Source organism: Notamacropus eugenii, chromosome 1, assembly GCF_028372415.1.
Source record: "Notamacropus eugenii isolate mMacEug1 chromosome 1, mMacEug1.pri_v2, whole genome shotgun sequence".
In the NCBI taxonomy this organism is placed as follows: domain Eukaryota; kingdom Metazoa; phylum Chordata; class Mammalia; order Diprotodontia; family Macropodidae; genus Notamacropus; species Notamacropus eugenii.
In genome coordinates, this window is record NC_092872.1 from 337,895,075 (window position 1) to 337,915,369 (window position 20,295).

Sequence of the window (20,295 nt, forward strand, 5' to 3'; positions counted from 1 at the left end):
GGGAGGCTAATCAAAATTGGCCCATTTGTTCTGTAACTTAATAAGGTGACATTTTAAAAGCATATATGTCTCTAACATGTTTGTACATGTTTCATAATATCATTTTTCTTTTTTTGCATGGCAACATTTCAAAGTTTTTGAGTCCAAATCCAGCCCCACTTACAGAGTTCACATTCTTATACACACGTGGGCACACACACACACACACACACACACACACACACACACACACAGCAGCCTTAGCTGTGATTCCATGGGGGTGCCACTCCAGGACCTACGTGGATTTTCCGCAGATTTTCCTCTGGTACCACTGTTTACAATTTGTGAAGTACTTTCTGTTGGTTCCAATGAGCTTCTGCACAGCACAGACGTTGGGGCTGAAAGGAAAGCCAAACATATCAGAAAGATGTTAAGCAGTCCAACCATTCACACCAACTAAGCTGGAGTCCCCTGGGGCCTGAGCTGCTCCTGGATTGACAGGCACCTCTAAAATTTCTGGACCACTAAAGTGCCATGGATTGTTGAACCCTTTATTTGCAATTCAGAGGACTTAAGTCCTGATTCAAACATTTGCTATCAGTGTCTCTAATGAGAAGCTACTTAATAAAAATCATAGCTGATGGTTACATGGTTACATGGTGTTTTATGCATTACAAGGCTCTGTACATTACATCGTTTTAGCCTTAGAACAACCCAGTGGAGAGGCACAGCAGATAGAGGGGCAGCACTGGAATTCGGAAACCCAGGGTTTGAGTCCTGCTATTATATATTGTGATTATATGCTAGTTTTGTAACCAACACCAAATTACTTAACCTCTCAGTACCTAATAACTCTAATATTCTGTTACAGACATGGTCTTGTCTTGACCCCAAACTCCAAATCAAAACAAACAAGCAAAAAAACTCTCCTAACCTGTAAGTAAGGAAATAGCAAAAAGATATAATTATCTCTATTTTACAAATGAGAAAATTGAGGATCTGAAAGATGAAGTGGTTTGCTCTTGATCACCCTACTAATCATTGCCAGAAGTGAAACCTAAGGGTCTTGAATCGGTTCTAGTACATTGCCATCATACCACATGACCTATCTATGATTCTGTTTCTCTATCTATGAAATGGCAATCATCATACTTGTACTATCTGCCACATATAGTTACTATGAAGAAAGCACTTTGTAAACCCAGAGACAACATGGTACAGTGGAAAAAGTGCTCAATTTGAAGTCTGAGGATCTGAATTCAAATCCTAGTTCAGTCATTTACTATTGCATAACTATGGTCAAGTCACTTAAACTTTCCATGGCTTAGTTTCTTCCTCTGTAAAAATGGGATTGGCTTCTATGTTCTGCTTCTTTTCTAAACCTATGATCCATTATAAAAATGTAAATTGTTATTTCACATTGAAATAGCAAAGTACTAAAAATTCTAATGTCCTACAATGATGAAAGCCACTTCCAAAGATACTTAACATGAGAGCAGAGTTAGTCTGGAAAATCAAAAGTTGAGCTGATGAGGCCAAAACCATGGATTCTATCCTCATGTAAGTGATGTTCACACATAGATAAAACTGTTTCATGTTCACAGGCTACATCTTCTCACTGGCTATCAAGGGCAAAAGAGGCATTTGGTTTGAAAGCTAGTGGATGGTTGAAATTCCCACTACTACAGAAATAATTTAATATGTATATCCTATTGTTGTCTGACCAGGAGAATCAAGTGCCCTCCCTCCTTTTCTTCCTATCAAATCTAACTCATCTTTTACAACCAAGCTTGAGTCCCCATTTTCCTATACTGTGCAACAACCTTCAACCTAAGAGCTTTCACCAAGTATTGTAACCTACTCCTCTTACTGTTTCCTCTGATCTCTACCATTCCCATTTAGAGACTGTAGCTATTAATGCTTAATATAGGTGGCCTCCTGTTATTCATTTGCTTCCATAATAACAGACCTCTTCTAATCAACTAGATTACAATTTTACTAAGAGAGGGTACTTTGTTTTGTATCTCTTTTATATTCCCTCACAAAGCCAGCATGGAGGCATTCAGGTGAGATGGAAAGAGTGGTGGATTCAGAGTCAGAGGAACTGGTGACAAATCTCAACTCAGCTGTGGTTACCTTGCTGTAACACTTGGTTAGACATTTGCTGTCTGAGTCTTATTTTCCTCATTGGTAAAGCTGAAAGTGGAGGGTTTGGACTAGTAAATATCTGAATATCTATTTCAGTTATAAGTCTAAAATCAGCACTAGAAGTAGCTGTTACAGAAATATTCCTTGAAACTACTTGTTGAATTTGAAGAACAGCAATACAGGTGAAGGAAACAATGGAGAACGAAACAACAAACCACTCCAATATCTTTGCCAAGAAAACACCATGGACAAAATTGATGTTCTATGGTCTAGGGGGTCATGATGAATAGGACATGACTGAATGACCGAACAGGAACCTACAGGTAACAAGACGTATTTACTGGAGTATTTAGACTCTGTATTTCTCAGAACTAAAGGATCTGGCTTGGGAAGGAGTCTTTCAGAATGCCAAAAATGGACTGTATTGACTTTTTTTTTCTTTTTGGGTTTGTTTTGTTTTTTAGAATGTAAAGTTCCAACTATCTGTTTCCCTGAACTTGACCTAAGTTATATCAATGTTTCCATATGAACACCTGCAGAACCAGAACGACTCATGACCAAAATGTCAATGGGGCTTCTGGATGAACACCAAACAGGCAGTTCATCTTGGCTGGGTCACAAGTTAGAAGAGAGCAGAAGAAAACAAATGAAAACTTTCTGAGTTCAACATAATTTTGCATTTCAAGAACTCTGGATGACTTTTTAAAAGTAAGGCACCCCCAGGCCTCAGAGCTCAAAACTGAAACTAGTAACTGCAAAGGCATCACCGATTATTTTAAATGCCAATCCCTATCCATCTCGCTATAATTATAGATCTATTTTCCTCTTCAGTGGTTCTTTAGGATAAAATATAAACTTCTCAATCAGTATTGTGAAGCTCTCCAGTATCTGACTCCCACTTACCTTCTTTGATTCATTACATATTAGTTCCTTTTAAATATGATATAAGTCAGCTAAATGGACTTCTTAACTGCTCCCCAGACTCTGCATACCATCACCTGCCTCTGTACTGCCCTCCATACCTGGAATGTACTCCCTCTTCATCACTGTATTCAAAGAGTCCTTAGCTTCTTTTAAGGCTTAGAATCATCAATTTATATAGAGACTCAACCCAAGCAACACTTTCCATGGGGACTCTTTCCTGATCTCCTTGGAAGTGTTCTCTAGATCAAATAATCTTGTATTTATTTATGCATATAAATGTTGTATTCTCTTAGTTGCAGGAAGCTGCACAAAGAACAGAAATGTTTCATGTCTTGTTCACACATAGTATAGCATGGCATCGCATGGCATGGCATGGCATAGCATAGCATAGTATAGTACAGTTCACATCTAGTAGAAGGAGACTTATGATTTCATTAGCAGAGGGAATTTCCAGGTAAAAAAACTTCCACTTCCAGGTGAAAAAACTCTGTCTTCCCAAAGTAGATTAGCACCAAGTCTCTCATTTATCCCATTTATAGAGTCCAGAGTACTGAGAGTTAAGTGACTTGCCCAGGGTCACATATATGACAAGCTAGTAACTTTGAACAAAGTTACAAACCTGGCACCGAAACAGTGTAGACAGTCCTTGCTCAAGGACAGTCATTGTACACTACCCTGATGATAGTCATTTTGCAATATTTCATCTGTCTTTCAATTTGTGTGTTTGTTCTGGTGTGTGTGTGGTAGGGGAGCAAAAAGAATCGTGATGAAAAAACTTGGCACCAGATTAAAAAACATGAAACCAACTACCTCCACACTCCATTGTGACTGGGCATTCCCACTTTCTAAAAAAAGGTATAATGTAGATCATGTAATTCCAGACCACTTACATTTTATAGCATCTGTGTCAAAATGAATACATTATCCTAGCCCAAAATGATGTCAAATCCCTCTCTTGAGTGTCTGAAAGAAAACTGAGTTCTGCTGGGCAGTGTTTTGGTTTTTTTTTTTTTTAAGAAGTAAAAGTAGTAGCAGTAGTGGCGGTGGTGGTGGTGGTGGTGGTGGTGGTATTAACAGTCCTAGCAACTTACATTTATGTAGCACTAATTATATGCAGACATTATGGTAAGTATTTTACAAATGTTATCTCATTTGATCCTCGCAACAACCCTGAGAGGTAGGTGCAGTTACGATCTCCATTTTATAGTTAAGGAAACTGAGGCTAAATGACTTATCCAGGGTCATACAGAAAGTAAGTAAATATCTGAGGCTAGATTTGAACTCAGGTGTCTTCCTGACTCCATGCCCATCTCTATATTCACTGTATCACCTAGCTAAAATCATAGAATTATTGATATAGACCTGGAAGGAACCTCAGAGCCTATTAGTCTCAATCAACAATCTTAGAACTGAAGAGACTAAAGTCCAGGGTCTCAGTTCAGGGTCACACAGGAGGTAAGTGACAGAGCTGATATGTGAACTCAGGTTTTCTGACTCCAGAGTCAGTGATTCCCCTTCCTCTATGGTGCTGACTCCTAAACCTCTGATGCCAGCTGGAAAAGACCAGTATCTAAGTGAGAGTAATATGTATCTGGGTGTGTTCGAGACGGAAGGGGAGTGGTGCACAGACAGCCCTTCAGATGATCATAATGCTCAAAAGAGGAATTACAATCTGAACTCCATGGAGATCAGTTCATCAGGTCTTTTAAAAATCCTCAAAAAACCAAAGTTCTGAGATGGAAATAAAAGTACCCTAGGCCAAGCACATGATCCAAATGTCATTGAACTCACTCTAGGAAAGATGGAAGGGGGAAATATAAAGAGGAAGAGAGGCAAAGGGAGTCTGGCAGACAGACAAGTATAGACAGAGACAGAGAAGAAATAATGTGCCTTCCAACTTAGCACGCAAACAGAAGTAGCCTGAGCTTTCATGAATGGGTGGCACATTATTAGTCTGTTCCAAGTGGATGGATATGTGCATCTTCTTTTTGGAGAAATAAGACAGGGGATGGTTCATCCACAGTCAGTCTTCTTAGGAAGATCCCCTGAATGCTGGTGGGATGGTTTCAGCCTCTCTTAATAGAGAAGTTGACTGGTTTCCTACTTTATCTCCCTCTTCTCCCACCTCAAATTCAACCTCATTCATTCCTTCATTGAATAAATGTTTAGTTTAGTCTTTAGTGAAAGATGAAACTGCTACAGATTTCTGCATTTCTCAAGTCAACTCAGAGCTCTTTCTCTCCTCTGGATGAAGCTATGGTTTGTGCTCTCATGACACTGGCCAGACCAGAGACTTACTTTCTTGGTCTTGAGGCTGGATGGTGGTCACAAGTACACTGCACTCAAGTCCAGACTTAGACATAGTCCCTCAAAAGCTTCCAAAGCAGTGGAAAGACAACACAAGGTACTGAAGTCATGAGGGAAGAAAGTTCCTTACTTACTGCTTCCCTGAGAAGGAGAGAGTTGACCAGACTAGGAGTTCTCTCTCCTCTACTCCATTCCTCTTCCCAATAATGACTCAAGATCACTCTGGAGGATGGGGGTGAGAGGGGAATAAGAATAAGTGTCTACCATGTGCCAGGCACTGTGCTAAGTGCTGTTTATAAATATTATCTCATTTCATTCTCACAATAACCCTTGTGCTACATTTTACAGTACTGGCAAATGAGGTAAACAGAAGTTAAGTGACTTGCCCAGGGTCACACAGCTAGTAAGTATCTGAGGTCAGATCTGAATTCAGGTCTTCCTGAGTTGAGGCTTGGTGTTCCATCCACTGTCCTACAGCTAGGGTCTTCCCTTTCTATCCTCAACTCTTCGAAGCAAGTTGAATAATCACCAGAAAGAAGAGTAGAGAAAGTGGAAGAACAGAAGATCCAAAATTATTAATTAGAGATAGATATATCTCCACACTGCCAAGAACCCACATTCCCTATTACATTTTTTGAAGTCTACCTCTGTCTGTCAGGCCTGATTCCCATCTATCACCCAAGTTCCTTTTCCAGGTCTTAACACTGGTCACACACATTTACTGGTTTGAAAGACATGTCCAGGAATCAGCTCTCCAGGTCTGCCTAGTCTTTCTGCGCTCATGGAGAGTGTGATAAAGAGTGTCTGATGCCCATCTCTGTAGTATATTCCATACCTTTTACCACATCCTAACCTCTTATACTTTTTGTTGTGAATGGCAACTGCTTATCATTTTATAAGTGCTCCAAGGGCTCAGTGCACAGAGGCAGCAGCCCCAAAATCCAAATGAGCTGGAGGCTTGAAAATCTTAGCTCAAATCTTGGCTCTATCAGTTCCTGGGTGGGTTTTGGGCAAGTTTCAGTCTCTCTGGGACTTGCTTAGCATCTGTATCTTTGATAGAGATAAGTAGACCCAGTCTTCTGCTTTTGGGGGGGGATGACAGGAAGAGGGGTATGATAGCATATTCATGAAAATTCTATGAAGAGCTACTAAATGAATCTGAGGTACTGATAATGAATGTTATTAGTCAGTCTTGCGAATTAGGTTGAACTGCGACAAATACATATGTTGGGGGGGGGGTCACTGCTAGAATTCCTTGAGTCATTGTTATGACTTTTATCAACATTTTATCCTTTCCCCCCAGAAATCCTTTAAAAGTATTTTTAATACAAAAACTTGACTTCTAAAAACTTTTATAAGGAAGAAAGTTACACCCCTGCCTAGAAAGACTGAAATTAAGCCAAGAATGGAGGTTGGGACACAAATAAGAGGACTGAGTATTCAAATACCTGAGCTGGAAACAACTTTAAAAATCCAGCCATCTTCCCTTATTTTACACTTAAGGAAGCTCTCTTTCACTGAAAGAATAACTGAAATGTCAAAGGTCACTTAGTAAATTAGTGGCAAAACTGGGTTGCCAATACACTATTCTTTCCACTAACTCATAAAGTCTCTTCAGGCTGATAGGACCTTGGACAAGTCCCTTAACTTCTTGATGCCTCACTTTCATCATCTGTAAAATTAGGGCAATTTAGACGATCTCTAAAGACCATTGTAGCTCTCATTTTCCAGGGTTCTGGCTTTTCCTCTTGCTCCTCAGGCAAGGGGAGCTACCCTGGGTGGAAGTGGGAGAAGTTGATTTTGAAAAATTTTCACAGGAGGAACCCCTACTTCATACCAAGGGACTTATTATACTCATAGGGCAGACATGACTATAGGACCATGGAAACCATTTGTAGAGCCCAATAGGAACTTCCTACCTGCCTGAAGGCCACTTCCAGCATCTAACATTTGTGTAGAACTTTAAGGTTCACAAAGCATTTTATAAATATTATGTCAACTTATGCTCACATCACCTCTGGGAAATATGCGCTATTATTATCCCCATTTTACATATGGTGGAACCAAGGCAAGTGCCAGTTAAGTAACTCAACCATCTAGAAAGTGTCTGAAATAGGATCTGAGCTTAGGTTTTCCTGATTTCAAGTCCAACACTCTTTCCATTGCATCAACTTCCTTGGATATGGAGCAAAGAGATGTAAGCTAGAGATCAAAGAAAATCTCTAGCTGCTGTTTCCTTCCTCACCTCAGGAGAATAGATGGGTGATGATGGTGAATCAAAGGTCTTCAGACTTTCACCAAGACGAAATTACTCCTGTACTCCCTCCCCCCTTTAATTTGGGATCAACTTGGTGGCAGCAGTATCAGGAGAAGTGGAGATAGCTTTATTCACTCCATGATCTATTTCCCAGGGCCACTGTAGAGTTAGTGACTCAGTCCCAGAGGGGCAGACATATGGATGACTCTTCCCCCCAAACATATTATGGGATCTTCCACCTCTGTATCATTTACTCACACTGTTTCCGTATGCCTAGAATATCTTTCTTCTCTATCTTAGATAACTGAGTTTCTGTCTATTCTATGAAGTTTGATCTTAATGTTACCTCTTCTACGACACTGTCTCTGATCTCCTCACCCCCATGACTTTCCTCTTAGAATAAAAACACCTCCCACTTCACTTTGAGTTATATTTCCCTAATGTATATATCATATATTATTGTGTATCCTAGTGATCTGTGTTTATGTCTTATTCCCCCTTTATAATTTAAGCTCCAAGAGGGCAGAAGTCATGTCTTATCAAAGTTTCCGTTTTAGATATCATAGAATCATACATTTAGAAGTGAAAAGGACCTTGATAGTCATCTGATTGAGCCTCTTCCTTTTATAAATGAGGAAACTGAGGGCCACAGAAGTTAAGTTACTTCCCCAAGGTTGTAGAGAGAGGCAGGATTTGAATCCAAATCTTTTGACCCCAAATTCTCTTTCTACAATGCTATCCTGCCTTTCTTCTACTACTTTGGCAGATGGAGCAACTGAAACCTGGCAAGTTGTGACTTCCCTAAGGTAACACAAGTAGTTAAGCATCAGAGGTAGATTTTGAATGCACATCCCCTCACTCCAGAACTAGTATCTGTTTCATCATACCAAGCTGCCCCAAACCCACCTTATTCAAACTTTGTCCACCCCACCTCAGAGTGTGAAACATGGCTCAGTATATTGGCTGAACTTGTTGAATTGACTTCCTTTCTCCCTCTAAAGAGTTAAGCCCACATAGGGGGTCCAAGCACCAACCCCCTCCAGTGACAAGACAGGGAAACTAGTGAAGATCCACCCACTCTCATCCCGGGGAGCTTGGATCCCTGCGCAGGAATAGGGGCAATCCATTTATCTAAGCCTGACAGACTCATGCCCCTGGCAATATATTGACCCCCAGACTTAGCCCCAACCTGTTCCTCTATCCGCTCCCTTACACTCTATCCCAGAAGCTGGAAAAAGTCAGTTTCCTCCAAACTGTAAACCCTTAAAAGAAAGGGGGAGGCCAGTTCTGGAGGCAGGGCCCTGCAGCACATGATTTGAGACAGAAACTTTGTTTTCTTTGGCTGAAAATTCAAAAAAGGTAGCTACAGTTTGGGATCTTTTATCTTCCGTTTATCTCCCAAAACAATTTGTCCAGCAGGAAAAAGAAATAGAGGAGATTGAAGCAATGAATGGCTTGAGAAAGAAAGAAGTTTTTAGTGGAGTTTGCTTTCTGAAGCCCCTGGGTCCCCCTCTCCCTCCTCTCTCTAGCCCCCTCTGTTTTCGCTGTCCCAGGCTTACCCGTGTTGCCTGCCTCGGAGCCGGCTGTGTTGGAGTACAAGCTGGTAGGGAGACTTGGCTGGCCCTGCAAGGGTGTCCCCCAGGGTCAGGGCCAGAGCCAGAGCCAGGGGCAGCGTCCACACAAAGGACTTCATGGTCTTGGGACAGGAAGGGAGTGAGGCTGCGGAGCTGCAGCTCCGTACACACACACATACACTCACGCACTCGCACACACACACACTGTCGGGCTCCTAAGTGGAAGTGAGAGATCCACCAACTGGGGAGCCAGGTTCAATAAGAGCAAGGGAGCGGGAGAGGGAGAGGCTGGAAGGGGGCGGAGAAGCCCCAGCGCCTGAGCACTGCATCGCAATGGGGAGTGTACGGTCCATCCAGAGGGACTGCCCTCAGCACCCCTCCCTCTTCCACCCCCACCACACACTTGAGGATAGCCCTGAGCCTTCTGCAGCATTCATTTCCCCCTGCCTTTGTTCTCCTTTCCCCACCCTACACATGTGTTCACTCATACAGGTCCTGAGAGGTGAATCTGGATAGATTTTGCAAAGGGCTGGAGACTAGAGGGTTCCAAGAGCAAAAAGGGAAGGGTGGCAAGCAACCTTCCCCCCATTTCCCCAAACAGATGCCGCTCCAGTTCTAGGGGGGCGGCCCATTCATGTGACCCTGTGCTCCCGAGCTTTGTCTAGGAAGTCCCCCGAAATCACCTCCTCTCGTTAGAATCAATGAATTGACCAGGTGTCATGGAGCACCAAACAGACTTTTGAGAAGCCTTGTAGACCTCAGGGGACGTTGCATGTTGTCCCTGCCCTCAGGGAGCTTGTCTTCTAGCTGCAGAGACAACCGGTATTAGTAACTAATAGGAAGCAAGACTTGGGGACTGGAACTCTGATTTCATTGACAGAGGGCATTCTGAATATGGAAACTCTCTAGTAATGTAGGTTGGCATTTTCTATGTGATTTATAATCTTAAAGAATTACTTAGAGCACTACAGAGTTGTGTCTTTTTCAGAGTCACAGGGCACAAAACATTAATACTCCATGAGTTCAAGGGAGAAGGAAGAGGGCATTGATGGTGGAAGTAACTGAGTCCCTGGAGAAACCAGGACTTGAGCTGAATAAGGGTAGGCAAGAGGGGGAGGATTTAGAAGCTGAAGGTTGTTTCATAGTGGTGTAGTAGAAACAGGAGACTTGAGTTCCAGCTCTATAACAAACAGGCTATGAGTGCTAGGGGCACCTCTTTGGATTCAGTTGGACTAGTTGGTATCTGTAAGTCCTTTTCTCTGGCATTCTTTGACCCTATAAAATGAAATAACAGTTCTGAAACAGCCTTTAGCACCATGCCTAGCATAAGGTAGGCACTTGATAAATGTTTGTTGATTGATTATTCAGGGCAAGTGTGAGCAGTTGCCCTGTTGGAGCTAGATTGGGCAGTTAGAATAGCTGAATTCCATTTTCCTCCAAGCAGCAGTTTTGTATTTCCCTCAGTGCTTAGGCCAACTAGTTCAACCTCCTCTTTTTACAGATGATTAGGGCAGCTAGGTGGTGCAGTGGATAGAGCACCAGTGCAGGAGTCAGGAGAACCTGAGCTCAAATCTCACCTCAGACACTTGACACTCACTAGCTGTGTGACCTTGGGCAAGTCACTTAACACCCATTACCTCCTCCTGAGTCATCTCCAGTCATCCTGATTAATATCTGGTCACTGGATTCAGATAGTTCTGGAGAAGTGAGGCTGGTGACCTGCACAGCCCTCCCCCATTCAAAACAAAGTCAAGTGCAAGTCATGTCATCATTTCTCTGATGGCATGGTCTTCTTCCGCAGCGAAGGAAGAACACACATCTCCAGCCAACTAATTTATGTTATGTTGACACTAAAACCAAACTAGAAAAGTCCCAGTAATAGCAGTTGCTGAGACTAGAGGCAACAAAAGACGAAAACACACAGATGATTAAAACAGACCCAAAGAGGCCCAAGATCACTCAGGTAGTAAGTGGCAGAGTCAGGATTAGAAATCAGGTCCTCTAATACCAAATCTTCTCCTCATTCCACGACTCTATGCTCTGTCCCTTATATGCAACAAAAGAGCTTTGATTTATAAGTATGGTTACATCTTCCATTGATGCAAATCATAATCCCTTCATTCATGAGTTCTTGTGGCTGTAAAAAATATCATTACTTGATTACCAACTCTCCTATGAGAAACATTAATAAACTTAGCTAGACTGTACCTCATAGCACAGACTCAGTCCACAGATGAGTCCTTTTACTAAGCTTTTCTGGCTTGGCGAAACATGCCAGAGTTCACAGTTCACTGTTCTACCATCCTTATAGAGCTCTGTCATCATGGTCACCTTCAGGCCAAGGTGAGGAACAGGATAATTGTGGCTCAAACAAATATTTCTTGAGTTGCTGGACATATTTATTTCACCTGTCTAGGTTGTAATTTTTTCAGCTACAAATCCAGGGACAAAAGTGAAGGCATAAAGGAAATAAATGGAGTTGGGATAGTTTAAAAGTGGCATAGATTATGCAAGGACTAACTTTCTGTTTTCTAGGTCTGGGTCCTAAAGTTGAGAAAAGTAACAGTTCACATTCATATATCATCTGAATATTTGTAAAGCAACTTCCTTACAGTTCTGTGTTATGGGAGATGCAAGAGTCATTATCCTCATCAGGAGTGTGCTGGAGCCTGCTCCAACTGGCTCTGAGAGTGCATTGTTGGAGCATTTACACCCTGGAAAATGCTACACATCAGGGTTTGATTTATTGTTTTGTTGATTGTCTAGACTTAAGAAAGTAAAGAAGAAAATGTTAATAATACAAATTAAATGTAAAAGTGCGTCAGGTCTACATTTTTCACCCTCTCAGAGCAGGGTTGCTTTTTTGTTTGTTTTAACTTTTAACATTTTTTTCCAATTACACATGAAAGTTTTTAAGCATTCATTTTTTTAGAATTTTGAGATCCAAATTTTCTCTTTTCCTCCTTTTGCTCCCCCCTCTCTGAGACAGCAACTTGGTGTAGGTTATACATGTACAGTCATGCAAAACACATTTCCATATTAGTCATATTGTAAAGGAAAACATAGACCCCCCCAAAAAAAAAGCAAAAAAAAAGGTGTGCTTTGACATGTATTTAAATTCCATCAGTTCTTTATCTGTTATTTTTCATCATAAGTCTCTCAGAATTGTCTTGGATCATTGGATTGCTGAGACTAACTTAAGTCATTCTTAGCTAATAATTGTACAATATCATTGTTACTGTGTACAATGTTCTGCTCACCTCACTTTGAATCAGTTCATATATCTTTCCAGGTCTTTCTGAAACCATCCTTCTCATTATTTCTTATACCACAATAGTAACACTTCATAATCATATACCACAACTTGTTCTGTGTTGAGGGGAATCCTCTACATTTCCAATTCTTTGCCACCACAAAAAGAGCTGCTAAATATTTTTTGTACTTATAAGTCCTTTACCTTTTTAAAAAATCTCCTTGGGATACAGATCTAGTAGTAGTATTGTTGGATGAAAGGGTATGCACAGTTCTATAACCTTTTGGGTATAGTTCCAACTTACTCTCTAGAATGTTTGGATGAATTCACAAGTCTACCGACAATACATTAGTGTCCCAATTTTTTCACATTCCCTTTAACATTTATTATTTTCTTTTTCCGTCACGTGTGAAGTGGTATCTCAGGGTTGTTTTAATTTGCATTTCTCTAATCAATAGTGATTGACACCACTTTTTCATATGACTATAGACAGCTTTGATTTCTTCATCTGAAAACTGCCTGTTCATATTCTTTGACCATTTATCAATTGGGGAATGAATGGCTTGTACTCTTGTAAATTTGTTTCAGTTCTTTATGTGTCTGAGAAATGATATATATATTTGAGAAATATCAGAGAAACTTGCTATAAAATTCTCCCTCCTCCAATTTTTCTGCTTTCCTTCTAATCTTGGATACTTTGGTTTTGTTATGCAGAAGCTTTTTAGTTTCACGTAATTAAACTATCTATTTTACATACTATCTCTTGTTTGGTTATAAATTCTTCCCTTTTCCATATTGTGACATATAAATTATTCTATACTCCCCTAATTTTCTTAATGTTATGAACCTTTATGTCTAAATCATATACTCATTTTGACTTTATCTCAGTATATGTCAATATACTGTTAATCTATACCTACTTTCTACCAAACCACTTTCTATTTTTCCTAACAATTGTTGTCACATAGTGAGTTCTTATCCCCAAAACTTGGATCTTTGGGTTTATTAAACATTAGATTATCATAGCCATTTACTACTGTGTGGTATGTAAAAAATCTACTCCATTTATGCATCACTATATTTCTTAGTTGAAACCAGATTGTTTTGATGATTATTGCTTTGTAATACAGTTTGCGATCTGGTACAGCTAAGCCACTTTCCTTAATATTTTTTTTCCCACAAATTCACTTTATATTCTTGAACTTTTGTTCTTTCATATGAATTTTTGTTATTATTACTTTTAGTTCTATAAAATAATTTTTGATAGTTTAATTGGCATGGCACTGAATAAGTAAACTGATTTAGGTAGAGTTGTCATTTTTATGCTATTGACAGCCTACTCATGAACAATTAATATTTGTACAATTGCTTAGATCTGGCTTTATTTGTGTGAAAAGTGTTTTGTAATGTGTTCATATGGTTTCTGAGTTTGTCTTGGCAGGTAGACCACCAAATATTTTATGTTGTCCACAATTACTTTAATTGGAACTTCTCTTTCTCTCTTTTTCTACTAGATTTTGTTGGTAATACGCAGAAATGTTTGTGATTCATGTGAGTTTATTTTATATCCTTCAACTTTGTTGAAATTACAAATTGTTTCAACTACTTTTTAGTTGGTTCTCTAGGATTCTCCAAGTATATCATCATATCATCTGCAAAGAGTAATAATTTTGTTTCCTCGTTGCTATTCCTCATTTCCTCTTATTGCTGGCACTAGCATTTCTAGTATAATATTGAATAATAATAGTAATAATGGGTATCATTGCTTTACCCCTGATCTTACCAGGAAGTCTTCTAGCTTATCCCCATTACAGATAATGCTTGCTGATGGGTTTAGACAGATATAATTTATTTTTAATGTAAACTCAGAACAGGTTTTAAAAATATACCAGCCCATCTCTGGTCACCATTTCACAGGTAAAAAAATAGACTTAGAGTGGTTGTGTTTTTCTAAATACTCAACAGGTTTTGTCAGTGTGACTTTTCTCCATTAAAAGTGAAAATCACAACCCATCTCCACCTGTCAACCAATCAAATTCAACAAGCATTTATTAGATGCCTACTACATGTCAGGCACTGTGCTAATTTCATGGAATACAATTAACAAAATGAAAGATAGTTTTTTCCCTGAAGGAGCTTATAATCTAATGGAAGGGAGAGAGAGAGAACCCACAAAAGGAGACAGCAAAGCAAGCCTGTATGGGATGAATGAAGTGAGACTTAAAAGTCCAGTTTCTGCCATCTATAAAGAAAAACTCTGGGAAGAGTTTAGTACTCCATCAAATCAGTTCTTCAGTCAGAAGGGACAGAAGTCTGAGGAAGCTCGTGTCAGTTAAAGGTTGAGTTAGCCTTTGGTAGTGAGATGAGTCTAACCTCGGACGGGGATCTTGTTCTCTGAGGTTGAAACCAGGCAGAGCAACAGATTACAGTGCAGTGATGCCTGTGCAATGAATTGCTTGTCTATTTTCCCCTCTAAATCCTCTAAAGAGGTTTCCTTAACATACGAGATGTCTTTCTCTAAATCTTTTAACGTTCAATGAGGCAGCAATGCAGAGTTTGGGCAGTCAGCTCACCAATCTTACCAATCATACATTTCCTAGAAATAGCTGACACCTACTGGCTGTGTGACCCTGGGCAAATCACTTAACCTTTTGGTGCTCTAGGCAACTCTCTAAGGCTAATTTGCAGTGAAGATGCTCACCTTCATTGGTAGAGAAAGTTCCTCCCAGAGAGCTCCCTAAATCAATAACATCACAGGTACTATCCTTATCCCATGTATTTCCTAGGTGATATCTTTCATGTCATTTCTTGTAAGTCATCCTTGATAATATGCTCATTTACAACCCTCCCCCTTTCCTCTGCGAAGCTCTCTTTCTTGCTATTTAACATCACCTGCATTGTTTCTAGTGTCACACAATTCATCCTTTTCCAGACAAGGAAGCAGAGATTCATGGGAGAACAGTGAAGTACATGAGGTCACAGTTTTATGTAGCAGATTCTTGACCTAGATGTGAGTTTTCTGATTAAGTATAATCTTCCTGTCACTGTACCACTGCCTCTGTAGGGAACACAGCTGTAATTGTTCAATAGAAACTGAAGTATAACTATTTACTAACTACAGAATTTAACCTACCGGAGATCCTAGGGCTATGGTTGAAGGAGTCTAGTTCACCTCTCTTATTTTACAGATAAGGAAACTGAAGCTCAGGATGGTTACATAATTTGCTCATGGTCACATAGGAAGCATAGGAAATTGGTTTTGAACTCAGGTCCTTTGATCTCAGAGTCTGTTGCTGCCAGAGTAGTAAGAGGCCTGCTATTCTCCTCCAACATCCTCTGTGGGCTCTCCTTAAAGCAAACTAGTGGAGATCTCAACAGACAAACATGAGATCTGTTTCTAGGGTGCTTTTCTGTCCAGACAGCATTCTTGGCAATTTGGGAAGGTTATACTGGCTCCACTGCTACCCAGGATAGATGCTATGAAAGGGAATGAAATCAGCTATAGTCATGTAGGTGACAGCATTGTTAAGGCAGAAATGACCTCTGTCTTGTTCTTCAGTTAGTAGTGCCAATTACTCTTAAGGTAGCTGGCTTCAACTTCCAGGGACACATAAATGGACTTCTCTCCAAATCTAATTCTTGTGGGTGGAGCATACTATTTGTATTGAATTATATTCCCATTTTTGAGCTCTTAGATTGATCTTCCTTTTTGGGAAAAAAAGTTACTATGTTAGTGAATCATTTTCCTCATTGTTTTTCTCTTATTTTTGTAAAGGTTGAATTCTTTATTTTACTTTGGTTGCATTTTGTAGGATAATATAGTTTTAGATGAACTAGAAGGGATCAGAGAGGGCATCAAATCCAATCCTCTCATTTTATAGAGGAGGAATTTGAGTTCCAAGAGTAGTAGATAAATTTCTTAAGATCAATAAAGATAGAACCCTAGGACCTGGAGATATCATCCTTCTCTGTATCCAAGGAAACTGCTCTCCAGTTTTTAGAAGAGGAAAATGAGAGGAATGGACTAAATTGTTTCATTTTAGCTCTAAATCTGTGATTCTCTATATAGTGAAGGGTAGATTTGGTTACGATCAATCAATTAATCACCAGGAATTTATTAAGAACCCACAATACGTCCTAGTACTATGAATTAGCTCTTTTTTACCAACGTATATTTCTTGACTGATCATGCAGGCAAAAAAAGTCATACATGTCCAGGAGGCAAGAACCCAGTTCCATAAAGAGACAGGAATAGTATCCCAAAGAGATCATAAAAGTGGAAAAGGGACCCAACATGTACAAAAATATTTATAGCAGTTATTTTTGTGGTGGTCAAGAATTAGAAATTGAGGGGATGCCCATCAGTTGGGAAATGGATGAACAAGTTGTGGTATATGAATATAATGGAATACTATTGTTCCATGAGAAATGATGAGCAGGTGGATTTCAGAAAAACCTGGAAAGATTTACATGAACTGATGTTGAGTGAAGTGAGAACCAGGAGAACATTGTACACAATAACAACATCATCGAATGGTGACTAACTTTCATAGACTTACCTTTTCTTAGCGATGCAAGGATCTAAGACAACTCCAAAAGACTCATAATAGAAAATACTATCCACATCCAGAAAAAAGAACTACAGAGTCTAAATGCACATCAAAGCATACTATTTGTTTTCTCTCTCTTTGCTTTCTTCTTTCTTATGGTTCTTCTCACTGGTTCTAATTCATCTTTATGACATGACTAATGCGAAAATAGGTTCAATATGAATGTATATGTAGAGTCTATAGAAAATTATACACCATCTTGGAGTGCTGGGAGAGGAGGGACACAATTTGGAACTCAAAATCTTATGGAAGTGAATGTTTAAAACTAAAAATAAATAAATGATAAAAAAATAAATTTTAAATTAAAAAGAGATAAAAAGGGCAGCATAATTTGTTAGCTGAAGTTGGAGCTATGCTAGTGTCCAAGTAATGATAATAAATAATTATATATCATTTAATTTACATGCATGGCCTACCGTCCTCACATACTATCCAGGAAGGCAAATCTATGGTCTCCTCAACGTAAGAAACCTTTACAAAACAATGCACATGATGGCCCATCCATGCTTACCCATCATGTACCACTTCTGTTGAGATCCTCCCAGAGTTTTGTTACAAGAGATACATCCATTGTACTGAGGGACTTCTTCATGTTCTCTTGACCTTGTCTAGGTAACAATAGGGGATGCTGGTTGAAGCAAGTACTATGGATTTTATTACCTTCTTTCTATAAAAGATAGCTCATGACTAAGAGAGGGACTGGGACTTGCCCATGTTTATTGAACTAGTGAGTAGCAGAGGCAGGATTTGAAGTCTGTGTCTTTCCTGACCCCAAGTCAAGCACAGTTTCCATTATTTCACTTTTCCTACTGTTAGGAGAGAAGAGAGCTAAACAGCTGCTCTTTCATTAAAACAATTCCCCATCAAGTGTTATCTCCTACAGATGTGACTACCCTTTGGCTTGAAGGGATCTTATTTTAGGATTTCAATCCATAGCAGTTTCTGGATCCACATTGCAAGGGAGGCCAGGGAAATTATATTTATTTCTAGGGATGATGGAGGATGATGTGTGGGAAGAGTCAATGTGAATGATCCTCTACAAAGTTTTGCCTTTAAATTCGAATTTGAAACTCAAGTCTCCACTTTCAGAGTTCCCTACACACATACCAACTTTGCTGTAGCAAGTCTCCATGTGACTTGTTTCCTCTTTCTGACTTCAATTTTTCCATTCATTCAAAAGGGAAGATATAGAGTTGACTGTTTAGAAGAAGCACACCGATAGCCCCGTTCATGGCTCTCCCTTCCCCAAACTCTCAACTTCCAATCCATAAATTGCAGAAATATTCTGAAGTAAATAATCTTTCCTATGAGTGGATGCTTTATGTTATTTCCATTCTAGATTACAATGGCTGGGAGCGATAGCCACAGGAAGAAATACCAGGCATCTAACCTATCTCCGGAGATGATCCCTTGAGTCAAAGAGGGGAAACTTTTTCACATTAAGGAATTTTTATTTGGAAAGATTTTTTTCCCTTTCATGCTAAACAATCTAAGGAGAAAAAAGGGAGAACTGTTTGAAGCTGCAAATATAAGACTTCTACAGGAGTTTTATACAAAAAGGCTATTTTCACACAGTGCAGAGAGCAACTCACAGAAATGTTTGATTGGGGAAAATATTGCTGTGCTAAGGGGTACTGATTAATGGGTACCATGATTAATTAGCTGCTCTACACAATTTGCATCAAAGGGAAATCATAAATTTTGGTCCGATTTTAGCCCATAAAGAAAATTGCCCAAGATGTGTCTGTAGGAGAGTAGGCCAAAGAACATTCAGCCTTCTTCCCTCCTCTTCAGCCTGGCCAAAGACAGGACTCCTTTTATCAAGCACTTCTAGGCAAAAGTGAGAAAGCTTGAATTCATAATTATATTCCAGGCATCAGTTAAGGCAGTTGACATAGTCATAATTATTTCCAGAGGGCATCTTGTCTTTTACTCATTTGGCTTTAAAGTGCAAACATGTCTGTAGGATGTTGGAAAACTGTGGCAATTTTTCATATTGAATAGATCCATGAATTAAATTCATTTACCTCAGTAATACCTAGCCACTCCCCCAACCCATTCTCTTGTGAGCTCTGATTTAAAAATATTCAGTAGAGGTGGAAAGGACCTTAGAAGGATCTATATTTTGAAGAGGGGGAAACTGAGAGCCAGAGAGGTTAATGACTTTTCTAAGATTACCCAGAGTTAAGATTTGAACCTGGGTTCAAGCAAAAATCCAGCATGCTTTCCACACCTCCAACTTACCAAATCAAATAAAGAGCAATATTACAGAATGATTGTTAAATTTTACAGAAGAGAGTTTAAATAACAAATAACCTCATGGCACTAAAATCAGGATTTCATTTTTCTGGGAGATACAACCATAATCTAAAATAAAGTTCAAGTGCAAAAACTTGTTCGTTGATATTCAGTCTCAGTTCTCATTGAGCTCTAAGATGGCTTGTCTGAAACTAATTTCCAGACCATGTTCTGTACTCAATTCTCTTAAAAAATCATTAGTTGAGCTGTGTAAGGGGCAACTAGATAGCACAGTGGAAAGAACATTAGCCTTGGAGTTAGCAGGACCTGAGTTCAAATCTAGCCTGATATCCTTACCAACTGTGTGACCCTGAGAAAATCACTTAACCCTGCTTGCCTTAAAAAAATAATAGTAATTTATTAAGGGGTGTGACATAGTGGGCAGAGAGCCTACCACAGTCACAAAGACCCAAGTTTAAGTCCAGCCTCTGATATACACTGTCAGTGTGACCCCAGGAATATCACTTGCCCTCTCAGTGCCCCAGACTACTTTCCAAGACTTTCAGGTATTCTGCATTGGTAGAAGCAGTTTTCTCATTGAGAAAAGTCCCTGTATTATTGAAATCTTAGGTCTGGTCCCTTTCCCTTTGCCCTCATGGAGCTTTTATCTTATTGCATCATTTTTCATATCCCTTTATGGATGTTATGTATAATTGGGGATAGATTTGTCTTATAAGTGCTGGAATTCAGTAAAATCCTATGAAACAGTGAAAGGAAACTGGGTTTATTTGGAGTTATTTCCTTCTTTCCAGTGCTTGCAAAGAAAGGTCACTAGGCCTCTCGCCAGTGGGAATTTAGAAAGCTTGTAACCTATGCTTAAACAATATGCTGCTAAATCCTAGCAACCAGAGTTCAAAATCCAACCCAAAGATAGGAGCTTTTCTATTCTTCACTTTTTGGATGGCATTTTGTTTTCACAACTGTACAATAACATTTTTGCAAATA

At 39.5% G+C, this 20,295-nt stretch overlaps 1 protein-coding gene across 1 annotated transcript in view; it reads right to left on the bottom strand.

Moving 5' to 3' along the window:
* The window catches only part of TGFBI (transforming growth factor beta induced), a 58,973-nt gene extending 49,433 nt beyond the window's left edge, over window positions 1-9,540 (bottom strand). The window contains exons 1-2 of the mRNA XM_072629873.1: window positions 9,175-9,540; window positions 279-377 (exon numbers count right to left, since the gene is read on the bottom strand). Coding sequence (XP_072485974.1) covers window positions 279-377; window positions 9,175-9,308 — 233 coding nt within the window. The 5' untranslated portion in view covers window positions 9,309-9,540. The remainder of the gene's footprint in view (window positions 1-278; window positions 378-9,174) is intronic.
* Window positions 9,541-20,295: the final 10,755 nt, after the last annotated feature.